This window comes from Podarcis pityusensis (genome assembly GCF_964106645.2).
Source record: "Podarcis pityusensis genome assembly, chromosome: 6".
NCBI classification, from domain to species: domain Eukaryota; kingdom Metazoa; phylum Chordata; class Lepidosauria; order Squamata; family Lacertidae; genus Podarcis; species Podarcis pityusensis.
Window position 1 is genome coordinate 61,454,566 of NC_138030.1, and position 27,279 is coordinate 61,481,844.

The window sequence follows — 27,279 nt, forward strand, 5'->3', positions numbered from 1 at the left end:
CTCTGTATATAAACTTTAGGGGCAGAAGCCAGAATTTTGTGACATCATTGTTTCTGTTCTTGTTTCAAGGTGATTTCGGAAAAGCAACTATGGAAAAATGGAGCTTAATGACAATTACTGCATTACTAGGCCTTCTTGTCCGTTGGACTGTGTCCCTTGGTTCTTACTCAGGTAGTAAATATTCTGAATGTATATGAACTATTGTAGTGAAATTACTGTTAGAAGTTTCTTAAAAGGAAATAAGTATATAGTAGTTAAAAATGAAAGGTATATAATAATCATGTTCTCAACTCTGAATAGCCTTGTTCTTTTTAAAAAAATGTGTTTTATTGCTTTTTCATCATTATTATTTTATTTGTATGCTGCCTTTTCATAGTTAAAACTATGCTCAAGGCGGCTTACAACATAGAAGCAGTGCTTTTTTCTGGGGGGATGCAGAGATATGCATACCCCTAAACATTTTGTTAATCCAAGTTTGGCCTCATTGAGGGGCAGTATTTCAATATGAGTAGGAAAATGAGAGTACCCCTAAACATTTTTAAAGAAAAAAGCACTGCATAGAACTATTTACATAATTAAAAACATAAAAGTTGTCATAGGCAATAAATAAAGCACATCAAAAAGTACACAACCAAACTGAATAATTTTCACATGTAACAAAATTTAAAATGCAATAAAGAATTTCCTTCATTTCCTGACAGCACTACAACCATAGCTATAACTATTAGAATAAAGTAGTGTTATCTTCCCATTCCCTGTTCCGCCACATCATACTCGTAACTATTTTCTTAGCATTTCATGTTTACTTTCAGTTTGATGAAAATGAAATCTATATCATTTAAGCTTGTTATAAATCTAAGCCAAATACAAAAGAGAACAGAAGAAAATATTACTGTTGTCACACAAATGTAGTGACAACTGTAGCTGTCTAATGTAGTTATTTAGAAAAAAAAAACATTTAGTCATACAGTACAGTCTTTTCACAACTATGATAAACAACATCTGACCTCTGTCTGGGTGTTGACCTCTCACATGATTCATGTGAAAGCGAGAGTAGCTGTTCTTCCTGGCCCACCTGCTTTGTTGCAACTCTAGGAACCTGCTTTACATGTGAAAAGCTCTTTGTGCAGCTTAGAATCCTTCTGATCATGTTGCTTGGGGAGCCTACTCAAGAACAGGCTCCTTTCTTCAGCCTTTCCCCAACAATACATGGATGGTGGGAAGGTGGGTCCAAAAAGCACAACTCTGGTCTCCCTTCACATTATTATAATCTAGTTACCATGATGTGGAAGTCAAAATGGGAAGATTGGTATTTAATTCTGGTTGTACCCTCACCTGTTCAAATTAAGTGAACAAAGAGGAAGCAATTAAGATTCTGCTATGTCTAATGTGTTATGTTTTTTGGTATAACAAAATTAACTTTCCAGATGCAATAGTGTCTGAATATTAAGTTACAACTACTGTTCTATTCTGACGAAAACATCTAAGAACTAAAAAACAAAACAAAAACAAAAAAGGCCAACACTTTAACAAACTTTCAACATACAAAGGAGAGTTAAGTTGAAGCTGTTAGTAGTTGTGTATATTGCAACTTGTACTGTATGCCTTGTGTATTGTAATGCATAGCGCTGACCTGCTCACTTTTTGTTTAATGTATGTATTGTTAGATGCTCACTGGGGACAAGGAACAATTCCTTGCAGTTGAGTAATTTGTTAGATCAGTCACTATGATGGACAGATATACTCCCTCTCCCCTACAGTTGGCCAGGGTGGCAATTCTTTTGTACATATATCAAGTGAAAGTGGTGATGAAATGATGGTAGAGAGAAGCTACATTTTATACTTGTTGCCTGTATTAATACAAACTGCTTATGAATCACATTACATGTTTTCTAAATAGGTACAGTAGTAGCATAAACCGCCATAAAAGACTTGGATGCAAAACCCCAAATGTTCATTCATAAAATCCAACTATGTATCCAATTTGCTGGTTACCCTCAAAATGTATGCAGGTGCTGCCCAATGCAATGGCAGTTGAGATCGAAAGGCTGACATGAGCGGTTCTAATTCAACATAGTTCCAACTTAAGGCATGGATAACCAGATATAGGAAGGTTACTTCTGTTCTGAGTCCACTATATTTCAGATGCATCAAGCTTCTTTTTTTACTTTGCTTTTCTCACCATATATTTTCTTCCAGGTGGGTTTGCTGAACTAGTTAGCATTAGTGAATGTGGCTAACAAATGACATTGAACACTACTGGTTCAATTTTTTTCATAGTTAAGAATAATATAATACAATGTAAAGGTGAAGAAGAATTAATATGAGGAATTAAATTTGTTTTTGTGTGTGAGAAATATATGTTTGTGTCATGAAGCTGCCCAAAGTCTTAGTTGCTTCTATATATGGGTTGCATCAAAAGCAATGGAGAATGTCCTGGTCTTTGACTGATCTTAGGGCAACTTTTTATACTTTTTATATTTGGGAACCTCTTGTTCTTCAAAGGCACATCTCGTTCACTATAATAAAGCAGTACTGTATGCTGCTTTGAGGATCTGCTTAGTAATAACTTTTAAAATGTTATACTTTACAGCTTTTGTCTCCCTTGCAAAAGGTGTATGGAATTAAAATGTCCCCTTTGGAAGCAATTCATTGCCTGCAGCCCATGGCTTCAATACTGCACACATGCTGTTTAAGGCTCACTCATTACAATGTGCTTTTGCAACCTAATTTCCCAGAATAGCAACCCAAGGCAAAATATAAAGTGCAAAAACTAAAAAGAAAGAACCAAATAGTTTAGCTGATCAGTTTGGTATTTAATTACTCACCACTACTACTTTGCCTTGAGATGTCAACCTATATCCTTTTGCATCATATGTACAAATAAACCCCAAACAATTAGAAATGGGTACCAATTTTTTTCAATGCATTCTGCTTGGTTCATTTTGGAAAACAACAACCACAAAGCACAGCAGATGCTAAAATGCTTGCCCTTGCTTTGTTTACTTTCACTGCTGCCTCAGAGTTGATAATTTTAACGGGCCTAGTTTTGACTGATTCTGGTTTTGTATTATATATTTTGCTGTTTGGACATCAGTTTCTCTTTGGTTTTGTAGTGAGAAGAACACTGTCATAAACTCCTTCTAGGAGAAGCTATCACTGGTTGGTAATTTTTGTAGGTTTCTCAGTCTTCCCAGCATTGTAAATAATAGTGATAGATATAGATCTGCAGTAAAAGACAGCAGTGGTCAAATATCAAGTATTTCCATCAGACATTATTGTTTTCTGTGTAATCAGTAGGACCCTTGTAGGAATGTTTCCCATCCTTTTGGTTGTGCCCTGTACCTGGAGCATGGGCTGCTGCCATGTGAATGTTTTCTTTTGCTGAATCAATCCTATTTCCCTGTATTCATCCATTACGTTGGTAAATGGGCAGAAGGAAGTTATTGCACATGTCTCTTGGCACATATTCTTAACTCTCTTCCCAAATGTCCATAGAGGAGTCTTCTGTTTGTAGAAGCACTGGCCTATCTGAAACCCTTTCCTCTTAATATCCTTCTTGTAGTAATTGTCTGCTCTCGGTGTTGCAAAAGGACAGATTATGTCCTTCTCTGCTGTTTGTGTGAATCGCTCAAACATAGATCATATGAAAGAATTATAGATAGCTTTCCTATATTTAAAAGAAACTCTTCAATCTCCATGAAGTTAGAGTCAATACCATAGAAATAAGTGTGTGCTCTCAAAAGCTAATCAGGAACGACAGGAAATGAATAATCTGTGTGCCTAATTGTTTAATGTGATACTGCCACAATTGGCTTGTTCTGTAGTATTCAATAAAGAAGAAACTCATGCAAATTTTGTACTGATTTTAAAAAGTTACAGGAAAAAACAAAGAATTTCTGACGAGGGAAGAATAGGGAACTAAGAAGAATACTCATAAAAGATGTATTCAGAAAATGGAAATGTATCCTACGTCTGATACTACCCCAAGAACTTATTCTCTTCCTAACAGAGTTGATTGTAAAATTACATGCAAATACCTGTCACACTTTTGCTACAGAGGGTATATTAATTTCCAAGCAAAGCATTGAATTGCAGGCATTAATAGAGCAAAATTAATTTATACATGCATTAACAAATGATAAATATAGTTTCCCATCTTTTTTCTTTCTTTTAAGGTGCAGGAAAACCACCTATGTATGGAGACTACGAAGCTCAAAGACATTGGCAAGAAGTTACCTACAATCTGCCAGTCAAACAGTGGTATGCCTAATTTTGATTTTTTTTTATTCCCTTTTTATATGGAAAGACTATAATCTTGGGGTGCATAAAACCTTCCTGCCTACACAGCCCTTTGCAGTGTAACCCTACATAAGGCTGCAAAGAAGTAAGCCCCAGTTAAGTGTACATAGCATTGCAGCCAATTACCATTTCCTTTACTTATTTTTGTTTCCCTTGAAATATCTCATTCTAGAGCTACTTAGATCTATATAATACCTGTATCTAAAATGTTTTAGAACAATTTGGTAAAGTAACAAAAAATATATATCGTATAACAATTCCTGTCATCTGCCTTTAAGATGAGATCCACCAATTTTAATATTTTAGCAAAATTAATATTTGAAAAAAATATTTTCCAATTTGTCCAGTTAAATATATTTTATAACTATCAGTACCGATTTGTAAGTGATACGAATTCTCTGAAAACTGGAGTTCAGACATAAGCAGTAGATTTCTGGTTTCCATATCTCTCAACTTGTAAGAGTGGTGAGCCCATTTACATGGCCCGCTCTCAGAGACTGATGGGACCAGATATGTTCCTGAATGCTCTGGGGAATTTTCCAGTGGAGAAAGCAGGTGATCCTGTCAAAGACCTTGTCGCTGTGGAATGGCAAGAGGAAATGGGCAGTAGACACAATCACTGCAGAGCATTCTCTCTGGCATTTTCGAGCCCAAGGAGTTCTTGGTACTCTCAGGAGCTCCAGACTGTAAAACAGTCCGGATGAAGACTGGAGTGCAGGTGGCGCAAGTCTCACTCTGAAGCCAACTGAACACTGCCAAGAACACACAGTCATGCCTATAATGTGGCAGTGAGGCTGCAAAAAAAGAAGAAGGAGGCTTATTTTGCAGTGCACATTGGGTCCTCTAGTTCTGTTGCCAATTTGCTACTGGACCAACTTCAAGGTGTTATAAAGCCCTTAACAACTTGGAACCAGTTTACCTACAAGATTGCCTTTTAGAGCATATTTTGTCATTACATTGTGTCCTCCAGTTGTAATAAATTGACCACTTTGATGTGCAGAAGATGCTTCCTTGCCACATGGTCAAGTCATAACTTATCTTTTATACGTGCTCATAAGTTGAGCACATAAAGAACAGTACAATATTAAGAACAATAGCAGGGCTGCAAGATACTTTGGAGGTTGTTGCCTAACAATAGAGAATACAGTGGTACCTTGGTTTACGAATTTAATCCATTCTGGAAATCTGTTCTTAAACCAAAGAGTTCTTAAACCAAGGTGTGCTTTCCCATAGCAGCGAGAGACTCAATTTACAAATGGAACACACTCAACAGAAAGCGAAACATGTTCTGCTTCCAAGGCAAAGTTCACAAACCAAAACACCTACTTCCGGGTTTGCAGCGTTCTTAATCCAAGTTGTTCATAAACTAAGCTGTTCTTAAACCAAGGTACCACTGTACTGGGATAATCGGCCAATTGACTTGGTATACTGTCACTGTATATAGTAATGATGTTGTTGTTTTTACTATGTGTGTGTGTGTGTGTATAGAGAGAGAGAGTAAAGAGAGAAATTGTTTGCAACATGACCTAATTGCAGGAATGTATTTGTCATAAAATGTGTGGTTGGTATTGGTATTGGTGAGAAAGGGGGAAAAGATTGCTTAAGAATTAGCTGTTTTTAGAAGTTGATAGCAGCATTAAAATTTACAGCCAATGGAATGATAACCAATAAATCTGCACTGTCTGCCATCAAAACCAAATACTGTACTACAATTAGCCAATACATGCTACTAGTTTAAATTTGGAAACTTACAATTTGTTCTGCATATATTGCTGTATAGTATAACAGTGTGAGCAGTGTAATGGGATGAGATTTCATTGTTTGGTGACAAACAAATTTGTGATCCCCTGTACTGGGTGCAAGGTGGCATCTTTTGAACGTTTGCCCCCTAAAGTCCTTGCCTTTGAAAAGGCAATGATTACTATTATTATTCAGGTATGCTCAAATGGTATTATCATGTACTCCATGTTCACTTCCTTTGTTCTGGAAAAAAAGTATATTAAAAAAGGTAGGCAGTAAATGAGAAATGTGATTTGTATGTAGTTTTCCTGTATGTAGTTTTTCTGAGCCAGAGGCACAAATTTAAATATTTCTGCCTTCTCTATCTTTCTTTGGAGCCCATGCATATTTATCAAAGACAATCTTGACAGCATCTTTTTCTTCTTATATTGCATGTTAGAAATGTGACAGTTCTTACCTTTTTTTCACACCTATACACAAACTTTTCTTTGGAATCTAAGTTCAAATAAGAGCATGGAATTGAATGAGATATTTACTAGTAAATCGCAAGACATCAATATCCAAATGAAGGAGTTAAAACTATCCTGGCATGAGAAATTTTAAATGGTGGGATAAGGGGCAGAGATGCAGCTTTAAGAAATATGATTTATCATGAATTGTTCATAAGATACTTCAGGCTGCTCATAAGGTATTCAAGAAATATCATTTATTGTAATAAATGTCAAAAATTGGCTGCATTTGAGTGGATAGACTGGGAAAGCTAAGAACTTGCCCCTTGGCAATTATAAAATACTAGTCACTCTGTTTCACTGAGATTTAAAGGTTCTGATGTCTTATTTTTGTAACTTTTATTTTCATTGAATAAAATCTTCTGCCTTTCAACTTGAAGATGTGGCTAAATTCTGACTGCTCTCCACAGAAACATAAGAACAGAAAAGTCGTATGAATGAAATTCCTTTATCTTTGCGCTTTCTTATTGTCCTCTAGAGGTTACTTTCTTGGGCTAGTTTAGAGGGCCTGTTGAATTTGTTGTTATTGGTATGACTGAACAGGCTCATGACCTTTGTCATCTATTGTGCTGACAACTTGGTACTGTTGTAATTAAGTAGAGTTTACTTTTTAGCCCCTCCTAATTCTTGTGAAAGCCAGCAGTACAATTTGGATACTGTTGATATGGAGCAGCTCAGGTTCAGTAGTTTGTTAGCTCACAAGAATGGCCAATCATTCTTTTAGCTCAGATGTTTGGGTTTTATGATTTTGGAGAACTAGTGTTGGATCTTAGAATCCCTTAGATAAAATTGGGCTTAAGACTGCAAAACCTTGAAGGCTGTAATGCTCTAACCACTTTTGTGGGTGAGCTGAGAGTTTGTTTGAACCATGGGTTAGAATCCGGAGCCTTAGAGGGAGAGTGTGTCAGTAACTATATTAGTGACTTTGTATTACTGTAACATTTTTATATGCAACTCTGTATTTCTTTAATACTAAAGTTGTATTTAGTATTTAGTAAACTTTAATTCTAAAGTTGTCTGTTGACACTTTAGAAAACACCATCTTGTCAAAGCCACGGACTTTGTTAGATGAGGGTCCTTGGGTACATATCTTCAGCTGAAGGTGATTGCAGAAGGTTTCAGGAGAAAGGCTGGTCAGGTTGGGGAAAAGTGTCCAATGAATGTAGGACTGACTGGAATAGAGCCTTGTATTTTTGGAGCTGCTCACATATATTGAAAAAGTGAAATTAATGGCACTGATGAATCAGATCTTGTGAATCATGGCAATTGGAACAATAATTACCTTTCATAGCCCAGTAGATTTTTGAATTATTCTAGCTTTGTTTCCTAGAAATGAAAATGTATTTCCCAGAACAATATCAGCTGGTTACAGGCACAAATTTTATATCCTTCAGAATCTTTATGTCTTGTATTCTGCCATAACACAAACATCAACAATTGCATCCAAAAACTCAGGCAAGTCTTTGTTTTATTTAAAAAAAGAATCTACAACAAAAATGCAGTAAGAGCCATATTTTAATTTTATTTTTTTTACTCTTATACTGAAACTGTCCAGCTTCGTAGAAAAACAACATGACCCTGGGTTGTATCCATTGGTTGTGCGAGTAGAATGCTGCCTGGGTGGAATGCAACATGTATAACCAATCTGTCTTGTCCTCTCTTCCCCCCTGGAAGTGCTCTGTATCCCATGCAACCCCTCCCTATAGGGTTTGGGACACTTCTGAACAGTAAGGACTGTGGTTTACTGGGCTGCAGTGCAAGTGGGGAATTGGACAGCACTGAGCAGGGGGATCTTGCTGCAACGGGGAAAGGGAAGGAGGAAGATCTGCATTCTGTGTGAGCTGCATTCTGACTACATATTTATTTCAGGGTTTCCTTTTCTTTTTCAGGTACTTCAACACCAGTGACAATAATTTGCAATACTGGGGCCTTGATTATCCGCCTCTTACTGCTTATCACAGTCTTCTGTGTGCTTATGTGTAAGTTAAATATGTGAGCATTATTTTAAATGCATTTTTATTGCTAGAAGAAATAGAAAAATGCAGGCTGATCCATGTATGGGAATTCTGATGCACACCTACAGCATTCCCCATTCACAATAAGTGTGGCAATTACACACTTATGACTGTGTACACACAAGCAGCATGTGGGAGTGCTTACCCGTGTGGTAAACAATCACAGATGAGGCAGCTCTGTATCTCCTGATTATTTAGTGGATAAAAGGGAGTTTGTAGTTGGCTAAGTTTCTATGGCTACCTCATGAGAAGAGAAGAGAAGACTCCCTCGAAAAGACCCTGATGTTGGGAAAGATTGAGGGCACAAGGAGAAGGGGACGACAGAGGATGAGATGGTTGGACAGTGTTCTCAAACGTGAGTTTGACCAAACTGCAGGAGGCAGTGGAAGACAGGAGTGCCTGGTGTGCTCTGGTCCATGGGGTCACGAAGAGTCGGACACGACTAAAAACAACAACAACAACAAAGTTTCTATGTACAGGCAACTCCCAATTTACGCAGGGGTTACATTCTGAGGCACCACGTGTTTACGTGAAATCACGTATATTTGAAACGCCATTGTAAAAGTCTGCAGGCAACCTCTGAAACTCCCTGAACAAAACCCTTTAAAAACCAGCAGCACTTACCAGGCGCCAAACTCCACCAGGGTCACTCCCTCCAAACCTCCTTTCTCAAACTCAGACCTTCCACAGGCCTCAAAGGTCAGTGCAAGCGCTCCTGGAATTGCACTTGCAAAGGCTCATGGGATTTCTAGGTGTTGTTTTTGTACTTTTTTCCATTTCTGGGCTATTTTTTCCACTTTTAAAGTCACACGATGCACGCATGTGCGATTGTGTGTCAGTTGGACACGCGTAAATTGTTAGTTGCCTATATTATGTGGTAATGCAATACCCAGCATTGTGCCAGAAGATGTGGCATGACTTCCTCTGCCTTAGTGTTATGCCTGAAGCAGAGATTGTGGTCTATTTTACATATTCTATGATCAGGAAGCAAAGAACCAGCATTTATGGTTTGTTTGGAGCAAAATAATCCATGATTGCCTTTTTGGAGAAAACACTAAGGCACGTTTTGTAGTTTGTTGTTGCTGCTCACACTGGGAGGGTAGGGAGTGAAATGGGAGCCATCAACACACATTAACTATGGTTTGCTGTGGTGCACAAACATAGCCTGTATGTGAAAAGATAAAATATTTTCAGTTCTCTGTATTGCTGATAAGTGCTTAATTATAATTGAAACTGAAGCAGTTTCTTCATGATGATTCTATGTGTGTCATCTGCATTTGTTAAGCTGAAGCAATTAGCAGTGTGAATAGTCTACTTTTTAATGTTTTGATGCTTTGTTTTATAGAGCGAAGTTAATCAATCCAGATTGGATTGCTCTGCACACATCTCGTGGGTATGAGAGTCAGCCACACAAGCTATTCATGCGGGCAACAGGTAGAAAATAGCCTTTTTTCCGACATAAGTTCAAAATGTTCCTGATCCAGTTCTATTTTTTGCAGTGCAGATTACCCATACAAGGGGTGTTCTTAAGGTGTAAAGATGCAAGGAGATAAATAATTCTAACTGGGAATGGCCTCAGCCCCCTAATGCTAAAGCAATTTCCTGCTGACAAAAGACTATAGTGGGAGAGATTGCTCAAGGTATGGGTTACATGGTCAGGGGTACAACTGACAGCCATTGCTCATGACCCAATATTTCAGATAAATTAGACTGAAGGGCATAAGAGACAGAATCTTTTCAGTGTTGACCTCATACCTATGGAATATGTGCTTCTTGGCTCCATTAGTTCATGCTTTTTAAAATGGGTCTCAAAAATCCAACCATTTGGGGCTGCTTTTAGTTGATATGCTGGGCTGAATGTTAAACTATTTAATGATCTGTGGAGAATATAGTTTTTAATTCTTTAGATATGCCAATGTGCTGCTGGCTGTGAATTGTTTTAATCTGTGGTTTTATATATTATTGGAAATTGGACATTATAGGGTTTTTTGGTTTCTGTCTAACTGCCTTGTATGAACTTAGTTCTACAAGGTAACACGGTAATATTCTACAGTAATGGCAGTATATTGAGAAGTTACCTATTTGACATAATAGTTTTGCCAATTCCTACTATATAACGTTAAGTTTTGATAGCACTCTGAAGTTCATGTCAGTTATTAACTATGGCCTATGCTTGTCTGATTTTTTAAAAAAAGAATTTCATAGTTCTTTTCTGTTAGTTTTTAAATTTAGCGGTTGGAAGGGCTGTCATGCTCAGGGATTTTTAATACTGAAGTAACGAAATTATATATTTTTAAGAAACATTGGAATGAAGAAGGTGTTATTACGCACGTTCAAAATCAAATGCTTATAGGTGCTGTGAATCATTATATAGTAGCTTTTCCCAGGCTTCAAAAAAGTTCCAATATACAACTAAAAGTTCAGTGTTCATTTGCCTTTACAGCTAAACCAAATGGAGGATAACGACAATGATAATTCTCAGATGCGTATCAATTGATAGTTCACGTGGTGATCAGTGAAGAAAAACATGGACAGCATTGTCACAAGAGTAATGTATCAGGCAGCCCAGACAATGCATTTATTGGCTTATATTCAGTCTTCCTCTGTTTCACAGGATTGACTGAAGTCCTGTAAAAATCTCTTATGACGTGTCAGCATTGTCTTATTGCTGATTATCCTGGGCAGAAGCAGACACTCCTCCACACCACCTCTTGCATTGGCCAGAAACCTTTCCATCTGGTCTCTAGTAATTGATTATATTTTAAAAATCACTAGAACCAAATTACCCTTGAAATGGTCTTTAATAATGCTCAAATCAACACGCTTGACAAATCATTGATGTACAAACTAAGAAAATGGATAGACATTCTTTTTAACAATTGCCATTAAACGAGTGCACCAGGGTTACAAAATTCAATACAGTTAAATGTTGACCATTAGTTTTAGATGTTTTAGAAGATTCTCTCTGTGTTTCTGAAGCACATGCACAGACAACAGATTCTTCCAAATAAATAAAAACCATAGGAGTCCCGGAGCTCATTCAGACACCAGGATGTGGCATTTCATGAGTGAATCCTGAAGAGCCTTGACCTCAGACACTCTTTTGTCCCTTATTGTGTTGTGGTCCCCACCTTTACTTTCGCATTTCTGGCATACCATAGTTTACCATTTCTCCCCCCCAATCTGGGTAAACTATGGTATTGCCCATGAACCAGGATGGCTTACTGTTCTGTCTGAATAACTCTTTAGTGTTGGGCTTCCAGAACAAATAGTATAGAGCTTCTGAGACAAGGCAATACTTTTAAATGATCAATAATAATAATAATGATAATAATAATTTTATTATTTATACCCTGCCCATCTGGCTGAGTTCCCTCAGCCACTCTGGGCGGCTCCCAATCGAGTGTTAAAAACAATATAGCATTAAATATTAAAAACTTCCCTAAACAGGGCTGCCTTCAGATGTCTTTTAAAAATAGGATAGCTGCTTATTTCCTTGACATCTGATGGGAGGGCGTTCCGCAGGGCGGGTGCCACTACTGACAATTCCAGTTGGCTTGAAATAGTTAACAGTAGTCTCTGTTCAAAAAAGCCTGTGTTGTGAAGAGCTCTCCAAACCACTGTGTTTATACTACCCCAGCATCATATTCCAGGTGGCTGGTGTGTTTGTGTGTGTATTTCCTAATTTTTTTGCTTTGAAATCCTGTAATCTAAAGAAGAGTTCAGTATCACTCTCTTCCATCATTTTGAATATTATGGGTGCAAATAAAGGTATCATTTCAGTTGCTCTACAACTTAAAAGAAATTTCAAGGTTATATTCTGTCATCTTGGAGGAATTTGGGGTTCTAGTCTTACACGGTTCTGAGCACATGGGCTACAATCCTTATGTAGAGTTAAGTCTTCTTTAATCTCATTGACTTCAGTGGAATTGAAGTGTCCTGTGTGCAGGATTGAAGGGTTCAGCTTTAACTCTGTCAAGGACATTTTAATTATAAATGATTAATTTTAAACATTTAGGGAAGTTATTGGCATTCTTTGAATGTAACTGAATGAAGTGAGTCAGAAAAAGAAAGAAAGCAATCCATTTTGATTTCAGAACTGCTACGAGGAACTGCCCTGCAAGCAGTTCATTTTTTGAACTCATGTATATATGGCTTGAACAGCTTCTGGGATTACTATTTTAAACATGTCATAAAACCTTTAAGCAGATTTCGAGTGGCATTGGGCTGATCTTTTTGCAGCTATACCTCTTTGGTAGCATTTCTGAAGGAAGCACTTGGTTTTATGAGAACTCATTATCAGCTATGAGTACCAGCCCTATGATGCCACTGGATCAAATTTTGTAGAGTTTTCCTAGCCTTGAGGCTAGCTGGTTTCTGATATTACCATATTGACAGTATTATGACTTATGTTTAAAATAGTAATCCCAGAAACTGCTCATGCCTTATATACAAGACATGACTCCAAAAAAAATTACTGCTTTAAGGTAGCTCCTTGAAGCACATATCATTACTGTATGAAAATGAGGCTTGCCGGGGGCTCACTTGGAGATGGTGTTTCTACAATTAGAAGCTCAAGCACTAAGAGATGATACAGCTTCTATGTTGTTTTCCCCATTGATTCCTTTACATACCTTTCCCCGCTGCCTACCGCACAAGGAGTCCAGTTTTACCATCCTGCAGGCAGGGGAAAAGGAGTGGAAAAGGAAGACCAATATGTGAGAGACATATTGACTGTGTCCTTGTTCAGCACCTTAAAGCATTTTAAAAAGCAGGGATGGGAAGCTTTTTTCCAGCTGCATTTAGGTTTCAAGGGCCAGACGTGGGCGGGGCAAAAGTGGGAAAGTTATGAAGGTAAATTTTACCTTTGTGCAGTAGCCTAGTTTCTTCTGTCTCTCACTTTTCTCTGTCTTCTAGCTAGACAAGCAATAGAATTCAGGGACACATTCCAGCCAGACAAAAGCACTTGGGGCACTAAGAAGGGACAGTGAGGGGTGTGGCCTGGGGAGAGTTCCAAGGGCCATATAAGGATGTCTGAAGGGCCACATTCAGCCCCAGACCTGGCATTCTTCACCCCTGATTTAAAGGTGTAGACTGGACACTATCTCAGGTTGAGGATCTGTCAACCACAGCATGAATCCTGTGTTTTCTTGTGGCCACAGAATCTTTGAAAAGGATATTATCCCTAAATCAGTTTTGAGTGTATGTGCAGACTTACATTTGGTTGAACTGTATGTGTGTAATGAATTATTGTGTCTATAGCACATAAGAGTTAATCTTGGCTGCTTTTGATATTTTAAATAATTCAAATATATGTCAGATGCAGGTGATGGGGAAATGGTTATGGGGGAAGGCCAAGAATAATAGCATTGTCACAGTTAGGAGACAATATTTGAAGCAGAATAATCAATAGCCCAGTTGGCTAATAAACAATAGTAGTTTGATTCATACATAAATATATTTTCTATGTTTCAGTTTTTGTTGCTGATATGCTAGTTTACATACCTGCAGTAATCTTGTACTGTTGTTATTTAAAAGAGACTTCAGCTAAGAGGAAGGTTGGTATGATTTCTTTTTCTTTCTTTTTTTGGACTTGCGATGAAAACTTTTCTTCTAGAATGGAAGGCAAGCATGGGGCTACTTAATGCTACAAAATCAGAAAATATTTTCTTCTAACATAAAATTGATAGCACAAATTGCTAGTTTGTTTTATAGTTAATAATGTTACATTGACCTCAGTTACTGGAAAGCCTTGCAAAAACAAAATGTGTTGCAAGTAATGTTGACCATTTTTTGTATAATTAAGAAACAAGGATTGCAAAAACAAACAAACAAACAAACAAACAAACAAACAAACATAGTATGCAGCATAATGCAAATTATATTTTTACTCAGAAGTAGGTCCCATTAACTTCAGTGGAATTTAGTCCCAAGAAAGATCGCATAGGATTGTGGACTTGTTTTTCTTCATTATAAATACTTTTGCCCTGCTTTTCCACTAAAAATGCCCAAGGCTGCTAACAATCTGGTAATGGCCACAGGAAAAGCCTTCTCCCAGGCCACCTCCAAACGCCACTCAGATGTTGATAGGACACAGATGTTGATAGGAGCCTCTACATCAGATGTACCTGCTCACATTGGAAGAGACTTTCTTTTTAGCCTTACTTGCACTTTAGATGCTCCCCGCCCACTTCCAATGTCCCTGCCCAATGAAGGTCACAGATCTTACTGTAGTCAAATATTTGTGTGTGCTTGGGGCTAAATTCAGTACATGCTTTTGAATCCCACATTTAACATTTAGACTGGCCCTTTTAATAGCCACGAATAGCTGGCTGAATCACAGTTTTGGCCAGTAGAACAAGATATGTTTGTAGAGTGATGCAGTGGATTCTCCGTTGCCTTCTATGCATTGTTTCAGCTGGGAGAAGTGAAACGTGTTTAAGGTCACATACTCTTTTGAGGTTGCATGGGGATGAAAACATTTTTTCATGGGCAGCCTGGGCTGCGTACCAGTAGGCAGCAGGACAAGGGGCAAAATGCAGAAGAGCAATGGATGTGCCTCTTACCTTTGTATTCTAACAAGTAGGACTACATTCCAGCCTTGCAAAAGTCACACACCCCTTTTCCTTCCATCCTCAAGACAAGTAAGCAAGCTCCATCACAGTTCAAAGCCTTATTCCAAAGCAGAAATACTTAATGAGGATGTAGGCCAGGGCTGCTGAGAAGTGTGGCCTGAGGGCCACATAGAGAGGCTTGGAGGCTGCACTTTGCCCCCAAGCCTGAGGGTTCCCCACCCTTGTTCTAGTATGTGATGACTTATTACAAAATTAGCTTATTTATGTTTCTTTTATTGTAGAATGTCTGTCTTTCTTTCCCAGATTTCTAGTGCTCTCTGCATACTGCTTTATCCGGGACTCATTCTGATTGATTATGGACATTTTCAGTATCCTTGGCTATTCTGTGATGTCATCTCTTTACACTTTACCAGTTCAATGGATTCTCTTAACCCAACACCAATCTCTTTGCTATAGAGCAACAAGGGGTGTAATGGTTTAGGGGAAGTATGTGAACAGGGAGGAATAATTCCTGTTCATTTCATAAGATCTTTATAAGAGCAGTGAAAAAGATACAGATAAAGGATACAGCCCTGTGCATGCTTACCTCAGAATAAGCCTCATTTGAACACAAGAGCAGCTAACTCCAAGGTAAACATGCATAGGATTGTGCTTAGGTATTAATGGTACAGCTAAACATGTGTCGATACATGTTTGTTCAGTATGAGGTGCGTGGTATAAATACCCGAAGGTGAGTTCACATAGGCATATTTATCTCAAGATGACTGAAATAAAAGTTGTATGTGTGAAAAAGCCATCGGAGATTAAACAGCAAAGATAACAATTTGATGTCACCTCACGTTATCTCAAAATGAGTTTCAGTGGAGGCAATCCATAGGAATGTATTTTGCATGGATCTTTATGGAAAGGTACCAAAACTGCACATCATTATGATGGTTGCAGCCAGTATGGGCAAACTACAAATTTTCAGGGTCCTTGTTTCATGTTATTTGAGAAGTGTAGGAACTGCTCCACAACTCTGCTTGCTTTTGAGTTTCTGGTAATGCCAGAACAGAGACACACAGATGATGTCGTTCCTTCAGGTTCTGTCATATTGGTCTTTGAGAGCTCAGGGCAAAATCTCCTCACAGGTAAATGCTTTGAAGTCACATTTATTTCAACTGGAAGATTAATTAAACGTCAAATCAAATTGCTTAAATCTCTCCCATTGAAATCAGTGGGACTTCAGACTTTGACAAGATTAAATTTATGGCATGGGCAATCAGTAATGGTGGCGAGAGGAGACCATCTGAAGTATTTCCTTTATAACCTAACTTTTTAAATCTGTTTTGTCCTTAACATTAAAAACATATATAATTCTGTGAGCCTTGGCTTTGCTTTGTGGGGAGTGCTTTTCCTGTCTTATGATTTGGACCTCTTGGGCTCAATAGCATTCTGCTTGGCTCTAAACTACAAACAAATGGAGCTGTACCATTCATTGCCCTTCTTCAGCTATCTCTTGGGAAAGTGCTTCAAAAAAGGCCTGGTGGGGAAGGGGTGAGTATCTTTAAAAGTTGACATCCAGAAAATGGTCCTGGAATGCACTTAGGCAGGCTTGCCTTGGGAATTTGTGCATGTCATTCATTTCTCGATTAAGCTTTTGGAGAAGGGATTCATGTCATTATAATTCTTTACTCCCCCCCTCCCCCAGAAGAACATTTTCTCCTAAGTCATTAAATAACATACTAAATAGTTTTAAGAGTGTCCATAGTGTATCAAAATACACACGACTATCTTTTCTCTTCAACACCTGTCATTAGTTAAGCACAGGTCACAAATGGACACCCAGATTTAGAAGATAAGAGTTTAGCATATCTTTTTTAACATTTAACAGTTTTCTTATCCCTGATCTCTTCTCCTGTTAGCTATCTCACGTTAGGTTATTTAATGTCTGTCGTTATGCACGGTACTTTAAAAGTCAGCTTTATTTTTTGAGAGCACACAAACATTACTATTTTCTTTCACATGAGCACTTCTTCTTCAGGGCTTGGATTATTTTAATTTTTTTTCTTACAGGCTGTTACTGTTAATGAAACTGGGGTTTACCGTAGGTGTTTCTTTTGCTCTCTGTTGGCTCCCGTTTTGTACAGACGTTGAACAAATTTTGCAAGTGTTCAGAAGGCTCTTCCCAGTTGATCGAGGTTTGTTCGAGGTATGCCTCATCTTCCCTGCCCTGCCCCCTTACAAGCTTCTTGTAAATGTTTTATATTTTTAGCTCCCTTGAGAAACCTTCACTTTGACCCTTAGGGATTTCATGTGGAAGATACACCAGAAGGCTAGTAATATGATCTGGCTTCTCTGACCGTCATTTCTTGCCAGTTATTTAATCCAGCGTTTAACCCCTAGCTCAGCTGGCATCTTCCAGGATATTATATGAGTAGACAACATTTATCCCATCGTCAGATCTATAGCTCAGACGTACATTTTTCCGTTTGACCAGATTCCATAGTAATTAACAGTGTCCTTGCTCAATCTTATCTAGAGGGTCTAAAAAAATGAATACATACTGGATTCTCTTTTTTTTACTGTTCTAAAATAGTCATTGGACTGATGCTAAAATGTTACATGCTTTAGAAGGCATTGAGTTTCCTGATTTGCTGTGTTGGAAAGTGCCATCTTGCTTTGCTAAAGTAAGGCCTAAAGGTGTTGAGTATAAAGTATATGATTTTATTACAGATATGACTTATATTAAGTGGTTTGCACCAGTGAGAGGGTGTGGGGAAGAGAGAGTGAGAAATAGTGATACAACTCATCAGTGGACTTACTTCTGAAAACCATTAACATCCCTGGTAGTGGTGCTGGCACATTGGTAGAAAAATTTAGGCTCACTTGTATGTTGACATTTTACACGAAGTGTGAGGTATATAGAAATTCACAAGCCAAAGAACTGTCAAGTAATTTGGTGCGTTTACATGTGTATTTTTAGGGAGGCAAGATATGTATTTTTTTGATCCACATTGCTAGGTTTCACTGATGTTTTATAATGAAGAAACTTCACACGATTTTATCCAGGATAGCTCAGGTATTTTTGATCTAATGTTAGCTGAAATGTTTTCTGAGCTGAGCAGAGGAGTGACTGATTTGGATATTAATCTGGATAAACTGAGAAACTGTCTACGTAAGCAGTGCACAGTAAGTTTATACTGGGTTGCCTGTGACAGGTTCTTTGAATTGGTTCCCATTTACAGAGATGCCTGCAAGTGCTGATAGTTGTAAAACTTCTCTGGCTATTAAACAGGCATCTTATATGTTTGTGGGTGCTGCCAAGCACTTGTCACCTTCAGCAAATTTGCAGTGTGTGTTCTGTACACTTGTAAGTGAACAAGGAGGGATGTCTCAGTTGTTGGTAGTAGCTTTCTTGCTGTTATGTCTACACAGCTGTGATTCAAGCAGCTGTTTAGGGATGAGTTTCATGAGCATGCTAGCTGTGTGGTTACAAATTTAATTTGGAAAGTGATCCTAGCACAACTGCTAATGTCTTTAGACTTCTTGATTTATTAGGGTTAACTCTGTCATTGCTAGCAACTAGCAAGCGGAGCTAAATATGTTCTAGTAGCAGAATGTGGCAAAATATAGTGTGGCTTCACATTTGCAAAAAAAAGTTTCAAACTTCTCTTACTTAATATGCTACAGTATTGTTATAAGAGATTTTTCTAACACAGGCTCTGGCTCTTGTACTCAGTAACGTGCTTCTCTGTTAATTAAAGGCTTGTTTTAATCAAAATGACATTGCCCACTATTTTGAACCAAGGTCACACAGATGCATTTAATCTCGGCATCAAATATACATCCATGCAAAAAGATCCCTGCCATTCAATGTATAAATAAGGCCCATCAACAAAAAATAATGCAACACTTTAAATATCTTCTCAGGATAAAGTGGCCAATGTTTGGTGCACCGTAAGTGTTTTTTTCAAAGTAAAGGCAGTGCTGTCAGCAGAAACTCAACTTAAACTAAGGTAAGTAAGAATAGAAGTCCATAGCAACTTTCAAGTCTGAATTATGTTACACTGTTGGTAGGATCACAAGATAGTATTTTAAAACAATGTAATAATATTGCCCTCTCTATGGTGGTTCCCACGTCTGTGGAATGCCCTCCCCTTATGGTTATGAGTAGTGCCAACATTGTTATCATTTCAATGCCAGCTGAAGACTTATATCTGCCCAGGCATTTTAAGTTTTGCAAGTTGATTGCTATTTAACTTGCTTTGTTTTTTCTAGCTGCTTTGATGGTTTCTTTTACAATTTATTGTTTGTTTTATGATTTGGTTGGTTGGTGTTTATTTCATTTTGTGTTCTGTACCTTACTCTTGAATCTGTATTGATGAAGGACAGGTTATACATATTTTTAAATAATAAATACATTAAATGTCAGATTCTGGCACTGGTTCAGCCATCTGCATGGAAACAGAGTTGATTTAAACAGTAGTGTCATGTGGTTGTTTTCTGCTTGTTTAATTTGTAAGTTTAAAATTAGGAAATTCAAAACAGGAACCTTATTTGTTTTTTAGTGCAGGTATGAAAAAATCAGGTTTGATCCATAGTTTTAAGAAGGTGAATCCATTGTTACTGAGATAGCATTTTTAATACATTATGTTATGTTCAGCTTTGCCTTAACATTCCTGACTGCACTTCCCAGTTGCATAAAACTAACTCTGCAGCCTTCTATCAAAGGATTTAAATATGCTTTGGTAAGTGTTTAATGAACTTTTTTTTTAATTTAATGTAATTTTTGTATGTTTTATAAAAGAAACAAATATCTTTCTCCATTCACACTCTGTTCAGTTTCATAGAACAACATATATATGTACCATAAGATCTCTTCCAATAGGAAACCAAAAACCTGGCCATTCTGAGTAACCATAGGTGCTGTATCTCAGACCAGTCTGACTGCTCATTATTCTTGTTTGCGCACCAAAACATGGTGCTCTAGAAACAGATTATGAAGTTGGAATCATCCATACGTCGTAAGACTTATTGCTTTCTTTCCCACAAACACGTATGTACATATGAACGCACACACAATCATATATAGGATGAAAATATACCACAGAATGGAAATTAGGATGAGGCGGCAAAATATGCACAGAAATTGCTATATAGACCATTTGGCCTATGCAGGAAATCTGGAGCAATGTCACCCTGGCAGATGACTGTCTGGCCTCCGCATGAATTCCTCTAGTGAGGGGAGCCCACTACTCTCAAGGTAATTGGTGCTATTGAGAAACTTCTGAAGTCTATCCTCCCGTAAGTTATGCTTATTACACCCTTGTTCTGCCCTTTGGGACAGCAGAGAACAAATTTGTTTAAAAGCTTATGATGCAATTTATCTGGTTCTAAAGACATCTAGCTCACCTAAAGTAGCTAGGTATTTCCTGACCAACTTGGAACCACAACTCCTAACCTCTCACCATAGATATAATTATAGAATTGTAGGGTTGGAAAAGGTTCCAAGGGTCATCTAGTCCAGTGTTCCCCAACCTTGGGCCTTCAGCTGTTTTTGGACTACAATTCCCATCATCCTTGACCACTGGTCTTGCTAGCGAGGGATGATGGGAGTTGTAGTCCAAAAACAGCTGGAGGCCCAAGGTTGGGGAACACTGATCTAGTCCAACCCCGTGCAATGCAGGAATCTCAGCTAGATCAGACCTGATGGATGATACATGATCAGTCATGCTACTTGTGCAAGGTTGCACACTTAAAAGTTATTTGGGCAGTGGAGTTCATCTATTCATGTCACATGGATCGTCACATATTAATCTAGATTAAGGAGAACCAACTCCGCCTCCTGGAAATGAGGAAGCCTAATTAAATAAACATTTATGTGGTAGCCTAAACAACTGCAATCCCATTAGCAGGCCTGTTGGTCCAAATTGCCCAAAAAGACTCATAAATCAGATGACTAATATTATAGGCTTGGAGAATAGCCACTGTATTGTGGTGCTCAAGGTTCTTTTTTTACCTATGCCTTATGTTAATAATCTCTGATAAACAGCCACCCTTGTCTCCGTTACTTAATTTTTGAAGTTTATCTGTCATTGCATGCTGAAGCTTTGCCTAAATAGTCACACAGTACTTTTAAAAGGATCAGTAAAGTTACTCCGCTGTGCTACTTTGTATTTCTTAAAAGTTACTTAAAACACTCTTAACAGAACACAATTATAGCAGTCCTCCAGCAATACGTAAGTGGTATTTTTCAAATTGCTGAAGGGAAGGGAACTGCCTTTAATTTTTTATTCTATAATTTTTCTTCAAAATACTTTAATCGCGCAAAAAAGCCGAGCTGGATTTAAGGAAGTTTGACTGGTCCAGCAACACAGGGCACAGAGTCCTATGTGTATCACATTTTACAATAATGTAGAATGGAAGATGGGGTGGGGGATAATTTTTTTGTGTTGCACAGGCTGCCGCTGAAATTTGAGACCTCAAGTTCCACCACTGAAAAAAGCCTTGTATGGATGAGTGTTCACTTCTTATTTTGCTTTTTTTCCAGATCAATATTACTTGTAAAAAATAACAGTCATTATTGCAATAACTTTAAAAAGGAACTGTGCTTTTCTCTCGAATGTTGTTTTTATACTGCAACTTAAAAATATTTCATACACTTAGTTATGGTAACATACCCATTTTAAATGTACTTGAAAATAAGGAAAAGTGGTCTTAAGCACAGTGACATTTCAAGCAGAATCCTGTGACCTGGCGCTCTCCAGATATTGTTGGGCTACAGCTCCCATCAACCCTCACCATTGGCAATGGAAATTGTAGTCCAAACATCTGGAACACTATGTTGGGAAAGCCTGCTTCTATGGATACATGTAAGCTGTTCCTGAATAGCAAAAGCATCCTCTACACGTTCCTGTCGATGGAAATATAAACAGTACTTGTTGCCTCTGTGTTAACACTTGTTACCTTTGTTTTTAACAGGTTAGCTGTGCATTATCCTTCTTCCTATTCTCATTCCAAGTGCATGAAAAATCTATTCTTCTAGTTTCAATGTAAGTTGCATTTTCTGCTTTAAAAATATCTTGCATCATTATCTGTTGAAATGGGAAGTAAATAAACAGCACATCTGATGAAGTGGATCATGGGATCTGATCTAGAATCGGGCTCCAGCATCTATGCAAGGGTACATCTTGAATGTGCCGAAGCACAAGAGAATTGGTTCAACTAAATAACATTATTCCCTTTGCCCAGGGTGCATGAAAGGGTATTTAGTATACCTGGCCAAAGGAGGTGCCTTCTATGTCTTATTTTTGAAAAGCTAAATGTTTTAGAATGCATTGTTGTCTTCCATCCTTTTTTATTTTTACACCCATCATGTAAGAAGTAGACTTGGGAAGTAGGAAAAGTGTGGGGAGGTGGAAAAAGTGACAGCTCTAAAATTGATCCACATGGTGGCTGGGCAAAATATTGTGAAATAATAGAAAGAGAAGGTGACACTTGGAGGTTGCAGAGTTTTGAAAAATTGAAAGGAAAGGTGCGAGACTGGTTGCATTATGCCCAAATTTTAGAGATCTTTAAAAAAGATAAAAAAATCGGCTTCCAGGTGGAAAAATCAGAATTAGAGTTGGAATTACTTGAACCTAAGACGAAAGTGCTTTCAAGAATGTATAACTTGTTGCTTAAATGGAATACTCAAGATGAGATGGTTAAATCAGCCATGATTAAATGGGCACAAGACATTGGATACAACATTATGTTTGAAGACTGGGAAAGGTTATGGACCACCGGTATGAAATTTACGGCATGTAGTGCCTTAAAAGAAAACATTATGAAAATGATGTACAGGTGGTACATGACCCCAGTCAAACTTGCAAAGATATACCATTTGTCAGACAATAAATGTTGGAAATGTAAGGAGGCTGAAGGAACATTCTTTCACCTCTGGTGGACATGTCCGAGAGTGAAGGCCTTTTGGGAAATGATTTATAACGAGTTGAAAAAGGTATTTAGGTATACCTTTAATAAGAAACCAGAAGCCTTCCTCCTGGGCATTGTGGGCCAGAGAGTGTTAAAGAAAGATAGAACTTTCTTCTTATATGCAACTACAGCAGCAAGAATTCTTATAGCTAAATATTGGAAGACACAGGAGCTACCCACACTGGAAGAGTGGCACACGCAACTGATGGACTACATGGAATTAGCCGAAATGACGGGCAGAATCCGAGACCTGGGAGAAGAGGCAGTGGAAGAGGACTGGAAAAAATTTAAGGACTATCTACAAAAACACTATAAGCTATATGAAAGTTGAGAATTTGCTAAGTTTTGAGGAAAACATGCTTCAGTATTGAGAATTGAAAATGATTGAAATTAAGTTATAACGGTGAAAAGTCTTAATTTGGAATATATAAATAGATGAAAATACAAAAACATACGAAACAAGGTATTAATTTGCTGTATAATACTCTTTTATTGTAAAGAATGCAGGGATGGAAGATTTGGGGAAGTCCAGTTGAATATGAAAAAAGATGTGGAAATGTGAATTTTCTTTTTTTTTTACTTTTTCTTTTCTTTGTAAAACAGCTTTTGTTGTGTAAATTGATGATGGATTTTGACTTTGGAAAATAAGCAATAAAAAATATTATTAAAAAAAATAAATAAATAAAATTGATCCACATGCTTCAGAGATGGCTTTTGCCAAGTTCACAAGATGCTGAACATGCATTGAAGTCACATGCTCAGCAGGAACCGTAGAACCAGGTTCCTATATCACAGAAATGTCAAATCTGAGATTTTGGGATTTACTTGGGACTGAAGAGCAGTTTTTGCATCTGTAAGTCTGTTTGCCCAGAATGTTAAACCATGGTGTAGTGCTACATGCTTCAGCTGAAATGAATCTGAGCAAGACTCAGGCTTGCACGCTACTCCTTTCCTCCTGCATAGCTGGAAGGATGTTTCTAGTATTTACTTTCCGGCTTCTTTGGAAAGTGTCTCGTTTTATCCAGACCGACAAACTGTAGTTAAACCAGCCAGCTTCAGAAACCATGATTTTAAAGCTGGCTTGTTTTGAAACTGAAATGTTGTATGTCTTTCATTATCTTCATTATCAAGCCCTTCAGTTAACTACTTTCAGATACAGTGGTACCTTGGTTTGCATACTTCTTGGTTTGCATACATTTTGGATTACAAACACTTCTAACCCGGAAGTGCGTGTCCTGGTTTGCAACCTTTTTTTGCATTACAACCCATTTTTTTTGGATTACAACCCATTTTTTTTGGGATTACGAACAAATTTTTTGGGAGGCCGCATTGGTGAAAGCGCCCCTTGGGTTACAACCTGTTTTAGTTTACAAACGGACCTCCGGAACAGATTATGGTTACAATCCAAGGTACCACTGTATTTGCTTGCAAGATTTGCTCTTATTGACAAGGGATGGGATATGGCTGAGTGATAGAACACGTCTGCACGCAGTATGTCCCTGGTTCAATTCCTGGTCTCTCCAGTTAGAGCTGGAAAAGGCTCCTGCCAGAAACGCTGGAGCCAGTCAGCACTGACATTACTAAGCAAGATGGGCCTCATGGTCTGACTTGGTATAAGGCAGCTTCCTGTGTTAAAAATGAGTCAAGTAGTAGTAAGGAGTGGGACTTGCAATAGAATGTTGAAGTGTGGGGTGACAGTATTGAATATGCCAGCCAGCCAACCTTTCTTCCATTTTCTAGGTTCACTATATTTTGCTTTGGTTCCTTTGCCAGTGCCTCATCCCCTGACATCCCACATTCAGTAGCTACTGTGCATACTCAGCTCTCCCCTTACAGTTTCCCCTACTAAATATTGCTAATGCCTTTATCTTGGTTTCTCAGTGGCCTTGTTTTGGTTACAGTTCTGGTGGCACTCACCATTTGGATTTTCTGTTGCTATATATACATGATTGTAAGAATAGTAAGTGGTGTTAACACTTCACTTACCCCCATAGGAAGGTGCATAAACAATCTCCATGTGCAATTTATTTTACTCTGTTGCCCTAATGGGCTGCTTGGCCATTATTGTTATGTATTGTGTATTAATGTGCTTGTGGTCTGTATTCTAAATAAATGCCCCTTACTCTTGTTTTGCGTCACTTTCGTTAAAACAAAAAAATAATGTATGATGTAGCAGCTCCGCTATCAACTAATTGAAATGCTACCTTGACAATGTTTATGTAGGTTTTATTTGCTTTTCCCCATAGACCCGTCTGCTTAGTTATACATGAAATTCCTTTTATGTCTACATGGTTTCTACTTGTTTCAACCTTCAGGTGAGTTTGAATATTAGTATTTCTAAATAATTCTAACTTGAGTTTATTGAGAACTTCCCACACCCTTATATATTGTTGGGCAAATAACCATGATAGGGCATGAACTAACTTGTCTCTTTCTCCACAGCATGCTCCCCCTTCTCCTGAAGGATGGCCTGCTCCTGCCATATATTGTGACAACACTGGCCTTTCTCACAGTGTGTGCAACTTCTTTTTCAATATTTGAAAATACTTCTGAGGACGATATGCAGCTAAAACTTTTCCCCACTTCCATTAGACGATGCATTCCATGGTTCAGAACATTCTCAAAGGTTATTAGGAGTTCAGTAAGTAACTTACAAAAACCTTGTCTTTTATGCACTGATTTGTCTAAGGGGTGATGCTTTCCTTTTGTTTATGTGTTTTAAACATAAGCTACTGTATAGCTGCCAAGGTCCCCAGTCACACCACTGCCATGATTCCCACCGTGTGCAGATGCTGCTGGTGAAGAAAATTGCTGGAACATTTTAAGCAGTTATCTGGGGCAGCATCTGACACTTTTAGTGTGGCATGAAGAAGCTGCAGCATGCCTTGGCTGGCACTTAACAAAACAACCCTGCAGTTTGGCCATTATGTTCAAACCAACCAACTGTGGTTAACATTGAAAACAAGCATCAAGAAAAGAGGAGAGGGAAGGATATGAGTAGAAAGTTTGATCCAGCTCATTTGGGCTTGTTCACCTCACACTAAACCATGGTTAGATTCGGCATCCTAATATGGATGACGTGACCATGTTTGCATCAACCCTGGCAATTGGTACATAAGATGTCATGTTAGGGACACATTGTATTTTCTGAAATATCTTCCATAAGGATGATGAAAACAGAGCACCTAAGCAATGAAACGACTTATTGGACATTGTAAATCAGTGATAACCAGTGTACCTTTTCTCTCTCCTTTCAGTTCCTTGTCTCAATAACTCTGATGGGCATCCTGACTTTAATGAGTGCTACATTGGATCCTCCACAAAGGCTACCAGATTTATTTCCTCTAGCTGTCTCTGCTGTATCCTGCTTGCACTTTCTATTCTTCTTGCTATATTTTAATGTCATTGCAATATGGGAATCAAGAGATAGCCGAAATCAGAAAAAAACCAATTAGGTCAAAGTGCCAACCCGCAAAACTAATGACTAAAGCGAGGGGAAACCTTTTAATATTTTCATAGAACTATGTCTTAAATCATATGTAATGTGAGGTATAAATTGCTTTCTTATTTTATGTATTTGCTGGGGAAAGCCACACAAAAATGTTTACATGTCAATTTGTGCTGTTTCAGGAATGTGAATAGCCATTATTAAGAGAGGTTTTGAAATGGACTCTTTGTCCTCTGTATGCAATAAAAGGGAAACATCATACTTGATTATTTGTTGAAGATGGAAAGCTACTGGTACCTTGAAAACAATTAAGTAATATTTTGGCCACCTTTACTGGCTTATTTTGAATAAAATTTCCAAATTAATTTAATAGTATGAGTTTCAGTTTAATGCACTTCAAATGAAATGTGATGGGGATGCAGAACCATATTTTACGGCGTATCTTGTCTGTTGCTACTAAATGCTGTCTCTTCTAGCCTATTTGATTACATACATTAAGCTGCCTTGTACAATATTTCACTATTCTCTATGATATGCTTAAAATCATCAAGGCCACTGAACTAATATTCATGACTCAGTGTCATGGTTCATGCTTCCATGACAGTCTTATTTCAGTATTAACCTTTATACTAGCTAAAAGTCCATAACAAGAGTTCCAAGGCGTTGTTGTGGCCAACATTATTTTTAATGTACATCAACATGTAAACCTCCCAGCGATATGCAAATTTTAT

The 27,279-nt window shown here is 37.9% G+C and overlaps 1 protein-coding gene across 1 annotated transcript; it reads left to right on the forward strand.

Annotated features, from left to right (window-relative positions):
- The first annotated feature begins 69 nt into the window (after positions 1-69).
- Positions 70-26,918, forward strand: ALG6 (ALG6 alpha-1,3-glucosyltransferase). The gene is made up of 14 exons (XM_081011876.1): positions 70-171; positions 4,179-4,263; positions 8,441-8,530; positions 9,912-10,000; positions 14,042-14,124; positions 15,445-15,509; positions 16,492-16,677; positions 17,197-17,332; positions 19,054-19,139; positions 19,787-19,871; positions 22,105-22,175; positions 25,347-25,415; positions 25,543-25,741; positions 26,358-26,918. The coding sequence occupies exons 1-14, from the start codon at positions 90-92 to the stop codon at positions 26,553-26,555; spliced, it is 1,524 nt and encodes a 507-aa protein (XP_080868002.1). The 5' UTR covers positions 70-89; the 3' UTR covers positions 26,556-26,918.
- The last annotated feature ends 361 nt before the right edge of the window (positions 26,919-27,279 follow it).

Excerpts from the sequence above, each read along its gene's own strand:
- ALG6 (XM_081011876.1), top strand. The coding sequence starts at position 90 with ATGGAAAAATGGAGCTTAATGACAATTACTGCATTACTAGGCCTTCTT. Across the intron at positions 15,510-16,491 it reads ATTGATTATGGACATTTTCA|ATATAATTCTGTGAGCCTTG; the intron begins GTATCCTTGGCT and ends CATTAAAAACAT. Across the intron at positions 19,872-22,104 it reads AAGGATTTAAATATGCTTTG|GTTAGCTGTGCATTATCCTT; the intron begins GTAAGTGTTTAA and ends TGTTTTTAACAG.